Source organism: Mercenaria mercenaria, chromosome 9 (assembly GCF_021730395.1).
Source record: "Mercenaria mercenaria strain notata chromosome 9, MADL_Memer_1, whole genome shotgun sequence".
Lineage (NCBI taxonomy): Eukaryota > Metazoa > Mollusca > Bivalvia > Venerida > Veneridae > Mercenaria > Mercenaria mercenaria.
Window position 1 is genome coordinate 77756031 of NC_069369.1, and position 14842 is coordinate 77770872.

General features: G+C 36.4%; 1 protein-coding gene across 1 annotated transcript in view; it reads right to left on the reverse strand.

Annotated features, from left to right (window-relative positions):
- Positions 1-803: 803 nt before the first annotated feature.
- The window catches only part of LOC123547552 (protein mono-ADP-ribosyltransferase PARP14-like), a 221420-nt gene continuing 207381 nt past the window's right edge, over positions 804-14842 (reverse strand). Inside the window, exons 24-28 of the mRNA XM_053551802.1 lie at positions 14612-14794; positions 4689-4792; positions 2832-2974; positions 1980-2157; positions 804-1214 (exon numbers count right to left, since the gene is read on the reverse strand). Of these exons, the coding sequence (XP_053407777.1) occupies positions 922-1214; positions 1980-2157; positions 2832-2974; positions 4689-4792; positions 14612-14794 (901 nt within the window). The 3' untranslated portion in view covers positions 804-921. The remainder of the gene's footprint in view (positions 1215-1979; positions 2158-2831; positions 2975-4688; positions 4793-14611; positions 14795-14842) is intronic.

A 14842-nucleotide genomic window follows, 5' to 3' on the forward strand; every position in this document is an offset into this window, starting at 1 on the left:
TTATTTTAAAAATAAGATCAGCAATAAAAGGGTTTTCAAAGACGTATCCTTAAAATGACATTAGTGGTGTTATTGGATTACATAGTGAAATTTTCAAAACGTCCTTTTGAAAAAAAGACAAAAATGAATCTTAATGTTTACAAATGGGGGTAATCGTGTATTTGAACAAGTCAAGTGTAAATCTTATATTTTTTATCAGGGGGTTTAATCCAACAATTAAATTTAAATTTAAACAAAAATCAAGCAAAATCAGATAGCAGCAAAAACAAATTTTTACCAGCCCACCATTTGTTGTTTTTGATAAAATCTTTAAAGGAAGTTCTTTAGTAGCATCAATGCAACAAATACTTGAACACTTTTAAAACAAATATTCTAAACAGTCGATATCGACCCCCTCCAAGCCCAAAACAGTTTCTGAAAAGTCCAATTTAAATTTTTCATACTAACAGGTGTGAAAAACTTCTTCGCAATTCTTACAGTTTGGATAAGGTCGAATTTCCCCCAAAAGATGACTGCTATACATATTACTTGTTTCACTGTAATTCATTTGGTCTTCAAAAATATATTTCATCTAAAGTAGTATCTTTTCAGCTCATGCTAAAATTAAGAGAAATTAGTTTAGCTTACTTTGTTTTTATTTTTGTAAAATTATATTTGATTTAACTTATTGCAAAACTGATTCAAACAAATTTAGGATATTGTATAATTTTATATTGAAATACAAATAGAAAAAGTGGAAACTCCACAGGTAAGACATATATTCATTACGTCTTTATGTAATAAGCAATATAAATGGATTCTAACCATTTAACTTTTACGAACAATATATGCTACCAAAAAACAATTGCAGGGTGAAAGGATGACCGAACAATTACACATACTGTCATCACTCATTTGAATGTTTTTCTTTCTCATACTTCGTTACTGTGGCTTAAATGATACAAGATATTCTGGATAGGCTTGTGTGTCGTGAAATATGATGTACATTCCTGGAGAACCTGGTCTATCAACAACAGAGTCATATAAGGCTGTGCTCCCAGCGCCACCTTTGTTAGGCGGTACACGCATTCCTTGTTTGCCTTGAGTAAACTCCCCTGTCAACACACGACAATAGTACATTCTCTTCACGCCACTAGGATCAGGTCGGGAGTATGTATTTCTACACGAATACTGTGCACTTACTGCAAAATATACGCCGTCACCATACATTGTGGCTGCAAATATTTAAAATAAAACGTCTAAATGAAAAAGAAATTTCTTTCCAGATCGTATCAAAGCAATAACATGTTCTTTATGAATTCCTATATACCCAATCAAGAATTTCAAGTTCTTAAATATCAAATCAAGAATTTCTAAGAAGTTTACTACTGACTAAATTTTGTCCTTTTTTTCTTTATATACCACATTTAAACTTTAATGCACAAGAAACTAGAGCTATCAATAAAAGTGATGAATGTACCCCCGCATGCATTGACACAGTACATTGCAATTTGACGCAAACAAATTTGCATAATTATGTGGACTGTATGTATATAGACTGTATATATACAGTATAGTAACAAAAAAACAAAGTCCCATAACTATGCAAAATATTTATCTAAAAGAATGTAACATGCACCATGCACAACTAGGGTTGTTACTGATCACTTGTGTGAAGTTTCATTAAACTGTGTCAAGGGGATGAGGAGAGATGGTGCGCACAAGATCATGTCTATGTATATAGTATAGTAACAAAAACAAACCCCCGTAACTCAGCAATTTTTTTTCTAAAAGAACCTAACATGCCCAATGCACAACTACTGTTGTTACTGATCATTTGTATGAAGTTTCATTAAACTGTGTCAAGGGGATGAGGAGAGATGGTGCGCACAAGATTGTGTCTACGGACAGACGGGCAGACAGACAACCTGAAACCAGTATACCCCCCTTACAACTTTGTTGTCGGGGGTACAATTAATTAGTTTTCACTTTTTACAAACCATTTTTGCCACAGTAACTTCTATTAAATCCATGTGCGTTGATATTGTCTACTGTTTCCATTGCTGTGCCATGCCATAATAATCTTTCATTTGTAGTATTGGGTGGGTTCTGATCATCAAGCTGCTTCTTCTTTGCCTGGTACTGAGCCCAAAGCGTCTTATTCTGCACACGCTCTACCTACATTAACATGAATAATGTGTTGTGATCAGAAAATCTGTAACTTTCTACGTTTTATTTCAAAGTAGAACATTTGCATAAGGTTTTTAACCTTTGCACTGCTAAATGTCTAAAGTTGACTTGTATGGCCGGTACCATTTATTATTCGAAGGGGTGTTTATTAAAAATGTACTGACTGAATAGCGAACAGTGCAGACCAAGATCAGCCTTCACGGATGTGCTTTGGCCAAAAGCTCAAGACCACTGCGCCATCGTAGTGTTTTTTAAGTATGAAGAGTAATTAAGTTATGTTGACCCTGAACTTGACCCACTGACCCCATATACAATCCCATCCTTGGATTTTCTACAAGCCACCTACAAGCCAAAATTACTTTTATTACATCAAGGTAAACTAAAGTTAAAATTTTCTATTTTAAGCAACAGTGACCTTGACCTTAATGACCTCATATGCAATCCCAACCCCCGTTTCCATGCAAACTACCTATATACCAAGTTTCATCTGAATTGGTCACTCCTTACTCAAGTTATTGAGTGAAAACCAAACGTTGACACTGCCCGCACGCCCAAGAACATTCCCCAATTAAATAACCAGTTTAACACTGAAAGCTGAAAGGACACAGTCATGAATTTATGAGCATTCTTTTATTTGTTTCACTATAACCAGAAAGTTATACCTTAACAACATTAAAACCAGCACCAGCTGAAGCCAAAAACTGTTGTGATACATCTTGATATTCTTGACTTGTAGTCGGTACTACCACAACTCTAAGATTTCCAGTCATATCTGCCCAAAGAGCTGGTTGTTCAAAGGCACCCTCTGAAAAACAATTAAGTACATGTACATTACAACTGCGATTACACAAAAAAGCATATTTGTAAGCAAGTTCCTCACTACTAAAGGATTTCATTAGTTTATCTTAATCAAGAAAATACTTATGTGTTCAGCTAAAAAAATGATTTAGTTGAGAGAAAAAGCAACTTTGTTCTGAAATCAATAACAAAGTTATTCTTATACACTCATAAATAAATCAGATGTGTGTCCATAGGACACATGTGCCCTAACTCCTATCACTGTATATGGTTTCATGACTATGTGAAATATTTTTTAAGATCTATGCAACACATTTTAAGCACTTTTTGCGTTTTTTTTTACTAACTGAAGGACAATAACTTTGGTCTAGCTGACTGAAACCCTAAAAAGAACAACAGGTGTACAACTTCACATGTCATATAACAATCCTATGTTTTATGACACTATGTCAAGTACATTTGAAAAACATGGGACACACACTTTAATTTTTTTTGACTAAGTAGAAGGCTTTACTTTTGTCTCGCAGAGTGAAAACAAAAAGCTCATGGTGCTGAATAATTACACGGTTTCATAACTTTAGGTGAAATATTTTTAAGATATAGGCAATACAATCTTTTAAGCACTTTGTGTGTATTTTTCACTAAGTCAAAGAACATAACTCTGGTGAAATCCCGAACAGAACATCAGGTGCACATTTTCACATACTATATAAATAGCCTGTAATGTTTTATAACTCAAAGTCAAATATTTTTAGATATAAGTGGCACAATATTGTAAACCCTTCATGAATATTTGTTTACTTTCTCAAGTGCAATAACTCTCGTCTGACTGCCAGAAATCCCAAAACACTCCAAGTGCACACCTTCACATACTGAATAATATTCCTATTATGTTTTTATGAATTCAGGTCAAAAACGCTTTAGGACACAAAATTCTATGTTCAACATAAATTTGGGTGGACGGACAGAAGGAATGACGGACAGACAAAGGCAACTCTTGCCCCCCCCCCCCACCCACCCCAAAAAATGGGGGACTGCACAAAAATAAATGTAATATATGTCTGTTCGCTTTTAATTTTCTAATCCAACATAATTTTGCAGGTATTATCAAAGGTATATTTCAAAATGGTTTATGAGCATCTTAATACAAAATAATGAAATAATACAAATTTCAAGATTGTGAGTCTTTGGAAAATTAATATAGTGACTTATTTTAACACTTAAATCAATTGTGCAATATATATGTTGCTTTCAGAGAGTACTTGTCGCAAGCAAAAAACAAGTATACTATACTTGTTTCTTGCTTGCGACAAGTATAATACCTAAGTTGTTAGGAAATACACACTATAAGAAATAATATAGCTGATATTTCTTCGGTCAAACTATTACGGGTAAAATAGGTTCACACCAGACTGACATTCATAGTGTTGTGTTCAAGCTATAGAGCTTACTGGACAGACCAGGAGGGTTTTAAAAAATAACTGCTTTCCAAGAGAATCCACTGTGAAATAATATCAGTCGTTAAATTATCAGATAATCTGTGAAAAAAATATCAGCTGATATGATTAACAGTGCAACCTGCAATTTCCATGGGACAAGTTTAAATCGGACAAAAAGCAACCGTCTTGCTTCCGAGAAGACATCAATTTAGAGCAATATATGATAACTCTGGTTGAAACAAAAGTCAAATGAATTCTTGCACTAATTAATCAGTTACTTACGCTTCACAAGATCTCTACGTAAAACTGTCACAACATCTGTCTTATCATCTTCAGGGTACTCCTCCATTTTGCCGAAATCCAGCACATATTTGGTTTTATTAGCGCTACAGGTTTAGAAAATAAGAAGCATGAACAAGGCAAGACAATACTGACAAAACATTGCAATATAATGACTGTCTACAACTTTAATACACATCTTCTAGTTTCATAATCCCTTAGTCTACAAACAAAATATGTTGTTTTCGTTTGTAAAGTGTAGTATTTACTTGGTCTGTAATGAAAACTGGAAATTGGGTGCCTTATAATATTTTGATAGTGAAAAGATCTGTCACTGCAAATGGGCATATGTTCTAAAGTATATATGTGTTATTGAGCAGATATTCTATTTTAAGCAACAGTGAACTTGAATTTTACACTAGCTGCCACTCTTAATCTACATCTACTTGCTATCAACACACACCTTTTGGAAAATAATTCAAATCTAAAATTACTGAGCTTAAATCATTTATTTCTATTTTTCAGTATTATGATCACAGATGCCTTAAAGACACTAGGTATCCAGGTAAATTTGCTATACATCAAGGTTCATGGCAATATGTCAATCCAACCTAATTTACTGGCCAGAAACTTTTGATAAAAGGAACATTCACACCAGTGACTCAAATGGCTTTTTTCTAACAAGAAAGCCATAGTGACCCTAGGTGATGGCTCATCTGAGTATTAATGTTGATAGTGGGTCACACCTGGAAAATATATGTAAAATTATTGTACTTTCTGACAAGAAATTGTATAATGTATCCACTGTATGCGCATAGGAAATACTATTTACATATGAAAATTTGACTACCCTCTATGGTTTCTGAAAACAAATGACCAAGCTTGGTACAGGTTCAGAGTTGGAACAATTCTATGAAATAATTTTAACTAGCTTTCATACAAACAATAAAATTAGATAGTGGATAAACATTCTGGCCAAGTTTTATGTAAATCAGTTAGACCATTAACTGTGTTTTGAAATGATTCGACCTAGCAACTTAGTTTATTACCCAAGTTACAAAGTTATCCTTGATTTTAAACTGACAAATGTTCTGACTAAGTCTTAGGACGATCAGGCAGAAAATGTGGCCTCTACAGTATAAACATGGCCTTTCTAGGATTTGACCTCGTTATTGACCTAGCCTACATAACCCAATTTCAAATTTGACCCTGTTTTCATAGAAACAAACGTTCTCACAAGGATTTTATGAAAATAAAATAGAACAAGGGTGCCACAGTCACAAAATACGCCCGCAGAGAGCTTGTTCAGTTGTCATTTTTGTATCTGACATTGACCTCTAAGCGTGACCTTGACCTTAGACCAAGGAACCTGGCTCTTGCGTATGACACTTTGTCTCATGATGATGAACAATTGTGCCTAGTTGCATCAAAATCCCTCCATGCATGAAGAAGAAATGCTCCGGTAAAAGTCATTCTTGAATTTGACCTTTGACCTCTAAGTGTGATCTTGACCTTTGATCTTGGGACCTTGCGCATGACACTCCGTCTTATGATGGTGAACACTTGTGCTAAGATACATCAAAATCCCTTTATGCATGAAGAAGAAATGCTCCGGAAAAAGTCATTCTTGAATATGACCTTTAACCTTTAAGTGTGACCTCCATGCATGAAGAAGAAATGCTCCGGACAAAGTATGTATAAGCCGACAGACTGCCCGCCTGCCAAGGGCGTTCCCATAATACGCCTCGTCTTCTAGACGTGCGAATAAAAAGTGACCTACCATTTGACCTCAGTCGTCACTTTTTTTACCCTGACCTCGATTTCACAGAAACAAATATTCTGACAAAAGATTTATGTTGATCAAATTGAAAATGTGGCCCCAAGTGTCAACAAGAGTGCCTGAATGTCACAATGTACGCCCATCATAGCAAATTTCTTTAAACTAGCACCAGTATTTGCAAATGGAATTCTAATTCTGTGGTTCTGTTGTAATTATTGTAAATGTTTTATTTTTCTAAATCCACAAAAAAACTTCTTACCAGGTAGAGATACCTTAAAATACACCTAAAATTTGGAAGTAACATCTATGTTGTACCATAGAAAAGTGGTCTTGGTTTTTCCCTACGGTCAGTTATAAAAAAAGTTACAATATAAGATATTTACAGTAACAACATAGGGAAGTAATTCTAAAGAAGGGACACTCCTTCTTATGATGGTGTACAATTGTGCCAAGTTACATGAAAATCCCTCCATGCATGAAGAAGAAATGCTCCGGACAAAGTCATTCTTGAATCTGACTTTTGGCCTCTAAGTGTGACCTTGACCTTAGAACTAGGGACCTAGTTCATGACACTCCGTCTCATGGTGGTGAACATTTGTGCCAAGTTATATCAAAATCCCTCCATGCATGACGAAGAAATGCTCCGGAAAAAGTTTTCATTCTTGTACCCTTTGACCTCTAAGTGTGACCTTGACCTAAGACCTAGGGACCTGGTTCTTGTGCATGACACTCCGTCTCATTGTGGGGAACATTTGTGCCAAGCTATATCAAAATCCCTCCATGCATGACGAAGAAATGCTCCGAACAAAGTTTTCATTCTTGTATCCTTTGACCTCTAAGTGTGACCTTGAACTTAGACCTAGGGACCATGTTTTTGCTCATGACACTCCGACCCATGACTGAGAACAACTGTGCCAAGTTTCATCCAAATCCCTCCATGCATGACGAAGATATGCTCCGTACAAAGTCATTCTTGAATTTGTTTGTTTGTTTTGGGTTTAACGCCGTTTTTCAACAGTATTTCATCATGTTAACGGCGGGCAGTTAACCTAACCAGTGTTTCTGGATTCTGTACCAGTAAAAACCTGTTCTCCGCAAGTAACTGCCAACTTCCCCACATGAATCAGCAGTGGATGACTAATGATGTCAGACACAATGTCGTTTATCAAATAGTCACGGAGAACATATGCCCAAGGATCGAACTCGCGACCCCACGATCCGTAGACCAACGCTCTACATACTGAGCTAAGCGGGCGGGCTCTTGAATTTGATCTTTGACTTCTAAGTGTGACCTTGACCTTAGACCTAGGGACCTGCTTATTGCACAAGACACTCCGTCTCATGATGGTGAACAATTGTGCCAAGTTTCATCAAAATCCCTCCATGCATGAAGAGGATATGCTCCGGACAATATCTGTAGCCGCCCGCCAATCCGACCATCCAACCGCCCGCCCGCCCGCCAGGGGCGTTCCCATAATACGTCCCGTTTTTCAAACGGGTGTATAAAAAGGCTTTGCTGGGATTTGACCTAGTAACATAGCTTTTTATTTGAAGAGACCTTATGGCCCAATTTGAAGAAATTCAAGAGAAGACATTTTTCTCTTTCATTTTTTTTGCAATGTCACTCTGACAAAATTATAGGTCATATAGTGACTTTCTAGCTTTTCATGGTGGGGGAAAACTCCAGGTGCCCATCCAGGCATCATTTCAACATGGACGGGCACCTTGGTAGAACCACCAACCTTCTGTTTACGACTCCTCACATGAAGAATTCTACGCCCAAAGCGGGACTCAACAAGAGCGCCGCCAAGCGGGGCAATATACGCCCGAAAGGCTTACATCATAGGATGGGAGCAAAATTTTAAGAACTTGACTGTTGTTGCCCCAAAGGACTAAAACAACAAAAGGATAACTTCAAAAAAACAAATCTAAGTCCACAAAAAAATATTCAAAGTCTACAAAAAAATCCTTTTCAGGTACAGGTATGTAAAAATACACCTTAAAATTGGAGGTACCATCCATGTTGTACCACAGAAAAGTGGTCTCGGTTTTTCCCTACGGCCAATAATAAAAAAGTTTCAAAATAAGTTATTTATAGTAACATAAAAGGGAAGTAATTCAAAAAAAACTAGAACTGTCACAGGAGTGACTCATACCCCCACCATACAGTCTTGTCACAGAAGAATGGCAACCATAAGAAATCTTAAAAATACTTAGTCTTTGGAGTACTTCATCCTGGGCTTCCACATGTAAGTAATACTAGTAAATATATTAAATCTCTAATATTAGAGATACACTAGAAGTGAATACAAAAAAGTGTCTTACCGACCCATGTTACCACAGAAAAATGTATTTACTTTTTACATAGGACTTATAATAAAAAAGTTAGAAAAATACCTAAAATATTGAAAATCTAAAAATAGGATTTCTAAAAATAGACCAATTCCTGGAATTTAAGGTGAAGAAACTCCATACAAAAGTTAAAAAAAGGTTACTTCCCTTTGGCTCTAAGCCAATCAGAATGAGATATAGTGAAAATACATCAAAATTAACCTTAAATTCTAGGTAAAAGGGGACACAATTCAGGAAAAATTAGTGTCAGAGTTATGCACCTTGTGTCACATGATGTGGGTGATGAGGTGGAACATCTATTTTAAGTCTGAATCAAATCCATTCTGTAGTAACTGAGATATAGTGAAAATACATAAAAATTAACCTTAAATTCTAAGTAAAAAGGGGCATAATTCATGAAAAATTGGTGTCAGAGTTATGCACCTTGTGTCACATGATGTGGGTGATGAGGTGGAATATCTATTTTAAGTTTGAATCAAATCCATTTTGTAATAACTGAGATATAAAGAAAATACATCAAAATCAACCTTAAATTTAAAGTAAAAGGGGACATAATTCATAAAAAATTTATGTCAGAGTTAAGCACCTTATGTCACATGATGTAGGTGGTGAGGTGGAACAACTATTTTAAGTTTGAATCAAATCCATTTAGTAATAACTGAGATATAGTGAAAATACAACAAAATTAACCTTAAATTCTAAGTAAAAGGGGACATAATTCATGAAGACTTGGTGTCAGAGTTATGCACCTTGTGTCACATGATGTGGGCACATGATGTGGGTGATGAGGTGGAACATCTATTTTAAGTTTGAATCAAATCCATTCAGTAGTAACTGAGATATAGTGAAAATACATCAAAATCAACCTTAAATTCTAAGTAAAAAGGGGCATAATTCATAAAAAAATTGGTGTCAGAGTTATGCACCTTGTGTCACATGATGTGGGTGATGAGGTGGAACATCTATTTTAAGTTTGAATTAAATCCATTTAGTAATAACTGAGATAGAGTGAAAATACAGCAAAATTAACCCTAAATTCTAAGTAAAAGGGGACATAATTCATGAAAACTTGGTGTCAAGAGTTATGCACCTTGTGTCACATGATGTGGGTGATAAGGTGGAACATGTATTTTAAGTTTGAATCAAATCCATTTGGTAATAACTGAGATAATAGATTTCGGGACGCGACGGGACGGGGCGGGACGGGACACGACGGGACGCGACAAAACTGACTCCTATATACCCCCTCAAACATGTTTGGTGGGGGTATAATTATTGTAAGTACAAAAAAAGAGATCTGACAAATAAAAACAAGAGCACTGCAATGCAGAGCAATATACACAAAGCAAAGTCATATATGACCTTTGACCTTAAGTGTGATCTTGACCTTGAAGCGAGTCATCCGGAAGATGCGCTCTGCACATCGTCTTGGTGTGGCGAACATTTGTGTCAAGTTTCTTTGAAATCCTTCAAGGGGTTCAAGAGTTACAGAGCGGACACGAAACAAAGTGATATGACCTTTGACTCCTGTGACCTTGACCTTGAAGCGAGACATCCAAAACATGCGCTCTGCACATCGTCTCGGTGTGGTGAACATTTGTGTAAAGTTTCCTTGAAATCCTTCAAGGGGTTCAAGAGTTACAGAGCGGACACGAAATTGCTAACGGACAGACGGACATTCCTATATATGGATACTTATGTGGCTACTCTTATGTTCTCTCTATTGTTCTTTTAGCCACGTAAGAGAAAAATAGCCACATAAAAGCCTTACGGAATGAATGACATCAAAGAAAAAGTACAGTTACCTATTGTTCCTATAGCCAACTAAGTATGCAAATGTGAGCTCGGACGGACAGACAGACGGACACCAGCGTCATAACATAATACGTCCCTTCGGGCGTATAAAAATACATTGTGGTGTAAATAATGTGAAATCAGCAACCTTGAACTCTAAGCCATGGAGGCCTCTAAAATACAAGACTTTATAAGAATGCTATAGACAAAGTTTGATAAAGATCCATCAAGCCCTTCAGGACAACAAATTTTGTTAAAACGTATTTTTATCCTTAGCTTTAGTGGCACTAAAGAGATTTGTGTACCCTCCTATGAATAAAATTATGGGAGGACCTTACAAGGATGTCACAGACTAAGTTTAGTGAAAATCCATCACCCAGTTCATGAAAAAAGTCATTCAAATATACTTCTATTTTAAGCTGTAGTGACACTTAACAAGAGGATCATGATGAGTAATATGAGCTACATGTTTCAAATGTCAAACTGATGATAAAATATCAAGAAAGTCAGTAGGTCACATTCATGGTCAATGAAATTCAGTTTTACGATCTGTGTGCAAAACTGTGTATGTAATCAAAATTTCAAGGCTGTATCTTAAAAAACAAGAAAGCAGGTCAGTAGGTCAAGGTCACAGTCAAGTGACATCATATTACTTGGGGTCATCAAGTAATTATAATTAAACAGTCGTGGAAATAGGATCAGATGATTTTTTAACTATTTTTCCTATATAACTCACATAATAACTAAGTGACCCCAGGGCGGGGCCTCTTTTAACCCCAGGGGCATAATTTGAACTATTTTGGTAGAGGACTACTAGACAATGCATCATACCAAATATCAAAAGCCTAGGTCGTATGGTTTCAGACAAGATTTTTAAAGCTTTTTCCTATGTAAGTCTATATAAAACTTGGGACCCCCAGGGCAGGGCCTCTTTTCACCTAAGGGGTACAATTTGAATAATTTTGGTTGAGAACCATAAGACAATGCTACAAACCAAACATCAAAGGTCTAAGTGTTGTGGTTTCAGACAAGAAGAGTTTTAAAGTTATTTTCCTATATAAGTCTATGTAAAACTTGGGACCCCCGAGGCGTGGCCATATTTGACCCTAGGGGGATAATTTGAATAATCTTGGTAGAGGACCACTAGATGATGCTGCATATCAAATATTAAAGCCCTAGGCCATGTGGTTTTGTACAAGAAGATTTTCAAAGTTTTCCCTATATAAGTCTATATAAACCATGTGACCCCCAGGGCGGGGCCATATTTGACCCTAGGGGGAAAATTTGAACAATTTTGTAGAGGACCACTACATGATGCTACACACCAGATATCAAAGCCCTATGCCCTGTGGTTTTGGACAAGAATTTTTTTTTAAGTTTTTCCTTTCGGTTGCCATGGCAACCAGAGTTCTGCATGGAATTCAATTCTTTGAAAAATTTTGAAAGGGGGCCACCCAAGGATCATTCCTGTTAAGTTTGGTGAAATTCTGCCCAGTGGTTTTCAAGAAGAAGATCTTTTTAGAAATTGTTGACGCACGACGGACATCAAGCGGTCAAAATAGCTCACCTTGTCACTTCGTGAGAGGTGGGCTAAAAATGGGAAGAAGCTGCTTACAGGAATCTCTTTTTTTATCTCTTACGATTAGGTTAAGTGTTCCCATTTGAAAAAGATTTTATAATAATGCTACGGACCAAGTCTGATTAAGTTCCATCAAGCAGTTCATTAAAAAAAGTTGTTTTTTAACTCTGTTAATACCCCCATTTGAACATAACTGGGAGCGGGCGGACATGATAAATAGTGCTGCAGACAAGGTTTATTGAAGATCTATCTATCAATTAAGACTGAACATAACTGGGAGCGGGCGGACATGATAAATAGTACTGCAGACAAGGTTTATTGAAGATCTATCTATCAATTAAAGATCTATCAATCAATTAATCAGAAAACGTTATTTAGAGACACTTCTATTTTAGCTCTAGTGGCCCCTAAAAGGTGCCAAAGACCCAAACTTGGACAATAGTAAGAAAGAACTTTGCCAAGATGATACAAACCAAGTCTGATGTTATTCTGAACAGTAGTTTTCTGAGACAAGATGTTTATATTCAAACATTGACAACGGACAATGCACGCCCGACCATCACCATCATCCTATACTAATAGCTCTACCTGAACCTGTTCTTCAGATGAGCAACCAAAAACAAGAGCCGTGTTAGACATGGCCAATCCCCCCGCCGGGCATATTATAATTGAAGGCTAAAGTTCCTGGCAAGTTAGTGTCTGAAAGTATTAATTTTGGGGAAAGCTTTGAAGAACCATTTAGTTGTGGTCCGCATCAGGGGTTTTAAAGATGTGGAAGAAAGAATAAGTCAGTGGTGAGGTGGTTTACTGCTAAATTTTATTAATTTTCATGAACAGTAAAGCTATGATGTTTTTCTATATGGCTACTGTAAAAAGAAGGAATGGAAAGCTAACAGGGAACACGAGTGCCAGAATGTCACAATATATGTCCGTCACAGCAAATTTGTTTACTCTAGCAGCTGTATTTGCAAATGGAATTTTAATTTTATGGTTGTTTAGTAATCATTGTAAGTCTTTTGTTTTTCTAAGTCCACAAAAAAACTCCTTACCAGGTAGAGATATCTTAAAATACACCTAAACTTGGAAAGTAACATCCATGTTGTACCACAGGAAAGTGGTCTTGTCTTTTGCCTACGGTCAATTATAAAAATGTTACAATATAAGTTATTTATAGTAACAACTAAGGGAAGTTAATCTTAAAAAAAAAAAAGTCCACACAAAAATCTTTACCAGGTAGAGATTGGTCAAAATACACCTCAAAATTGGATGTTGTACTACAGAAAAGTGGTCTCGATTTTTCCCTACAACTAGTAATGAAAAAGTTACAATAAAAGCTATTTAAAGTAACAACAAAGGGAGGTTATTCTAAAGAAGGGAACTGCGCATGACACTTCGTCTCATGATGGTGTATAATTGTGCCAAGTTACATCAAAATCCTTCCATGCATGAAGAAGAAATGCTTCGGACAAAGTCATTCTTGTATCTGACCTTTGGCCTCTAAGTGTGACCTTGACCTTAGAACTAGGGACCTAGATGCGCATGACACTCTGTCTCGTGGTGGTGAACATTTGTGCCAAGTTATATCAAAACCCCTCTATGCATGAAGAAGAAATGCTCCGAACAAGGTTTTTATTCTTGTATCCTTTGACCTCTAAGTGTGACCTTGACCTTAGACCTAGGGACCTGGTTCTTGCGCATGACACTCCGCCTCGTGGTGGTGAACATTTAAGCCAATATATATCAAAATCCCTCCATGCATGAAAAAGATATGCTCCGGACAAATTTTTTTAAGAAAATATGATAAAGGGGAATAACTCAAAAAATAGGCAAGGTAGAGTTATTGTTCTTGCACACTGCACTTCCTCCCAATGTGTTCTATCAGTGTATGAAGTTTGAAGAAAATCCCTCCAGTACTTTTTGAGTTATGCTCCGGACAAAATGTTTTAAGAAAATAAGATAAAGGGGAATAACTCAAAAAATAGGCAAGGTAGAGTTATTGATCTTGCACACTGCACTTCCTCCCAATGTGTTTTATCAGTGTATAAAGTTTGAAGAAAATCCCTCCAGTACTTTTGGATTTATGCTCCGACAATTTGTTTTAAGAAAATAAGATAAAGGGGAATAACTCAAAAAATAGGCAAGGTAGATTTATTGTTCTTGCACACTGCACTTCCTCCCAATGTGTTCTATCAGTGTATGAAGTTTGAAGAAAATCCCTCCAGTACTTTTGGAGTTATGCTCCGGACAAAGATCGTTGCGGACGGACGGACGGACGGAGAACATTTCTAATATCCCTACGCCTTTGGCGGGGGGATAAATAAATAGATTCGGGACGGGATAACTGTTCTTATATTTGAACTTACTGTTATATCGTAGGTTGTTACTGGTACTATCCTATTTATCATATTAGTCATCTCATACCTGAATTTCACATTTAGTGCTTTCGAGATGTATGCACTTTCTATTTTGTAATTCAAATCCTTGTCATATGGTTGCAGTGTCTGGCCAGTTTCTCCTATGTCAATATAGCTCCACTGGACAAGATTACTCATAAGTGCCGCCGAATTTTTTGCTTGCTCAAGAGAAACAGCATCTCGCATTATCCTACAGCAATAACAAATATATAGATATGTGAACATTCTAAGAAAACAT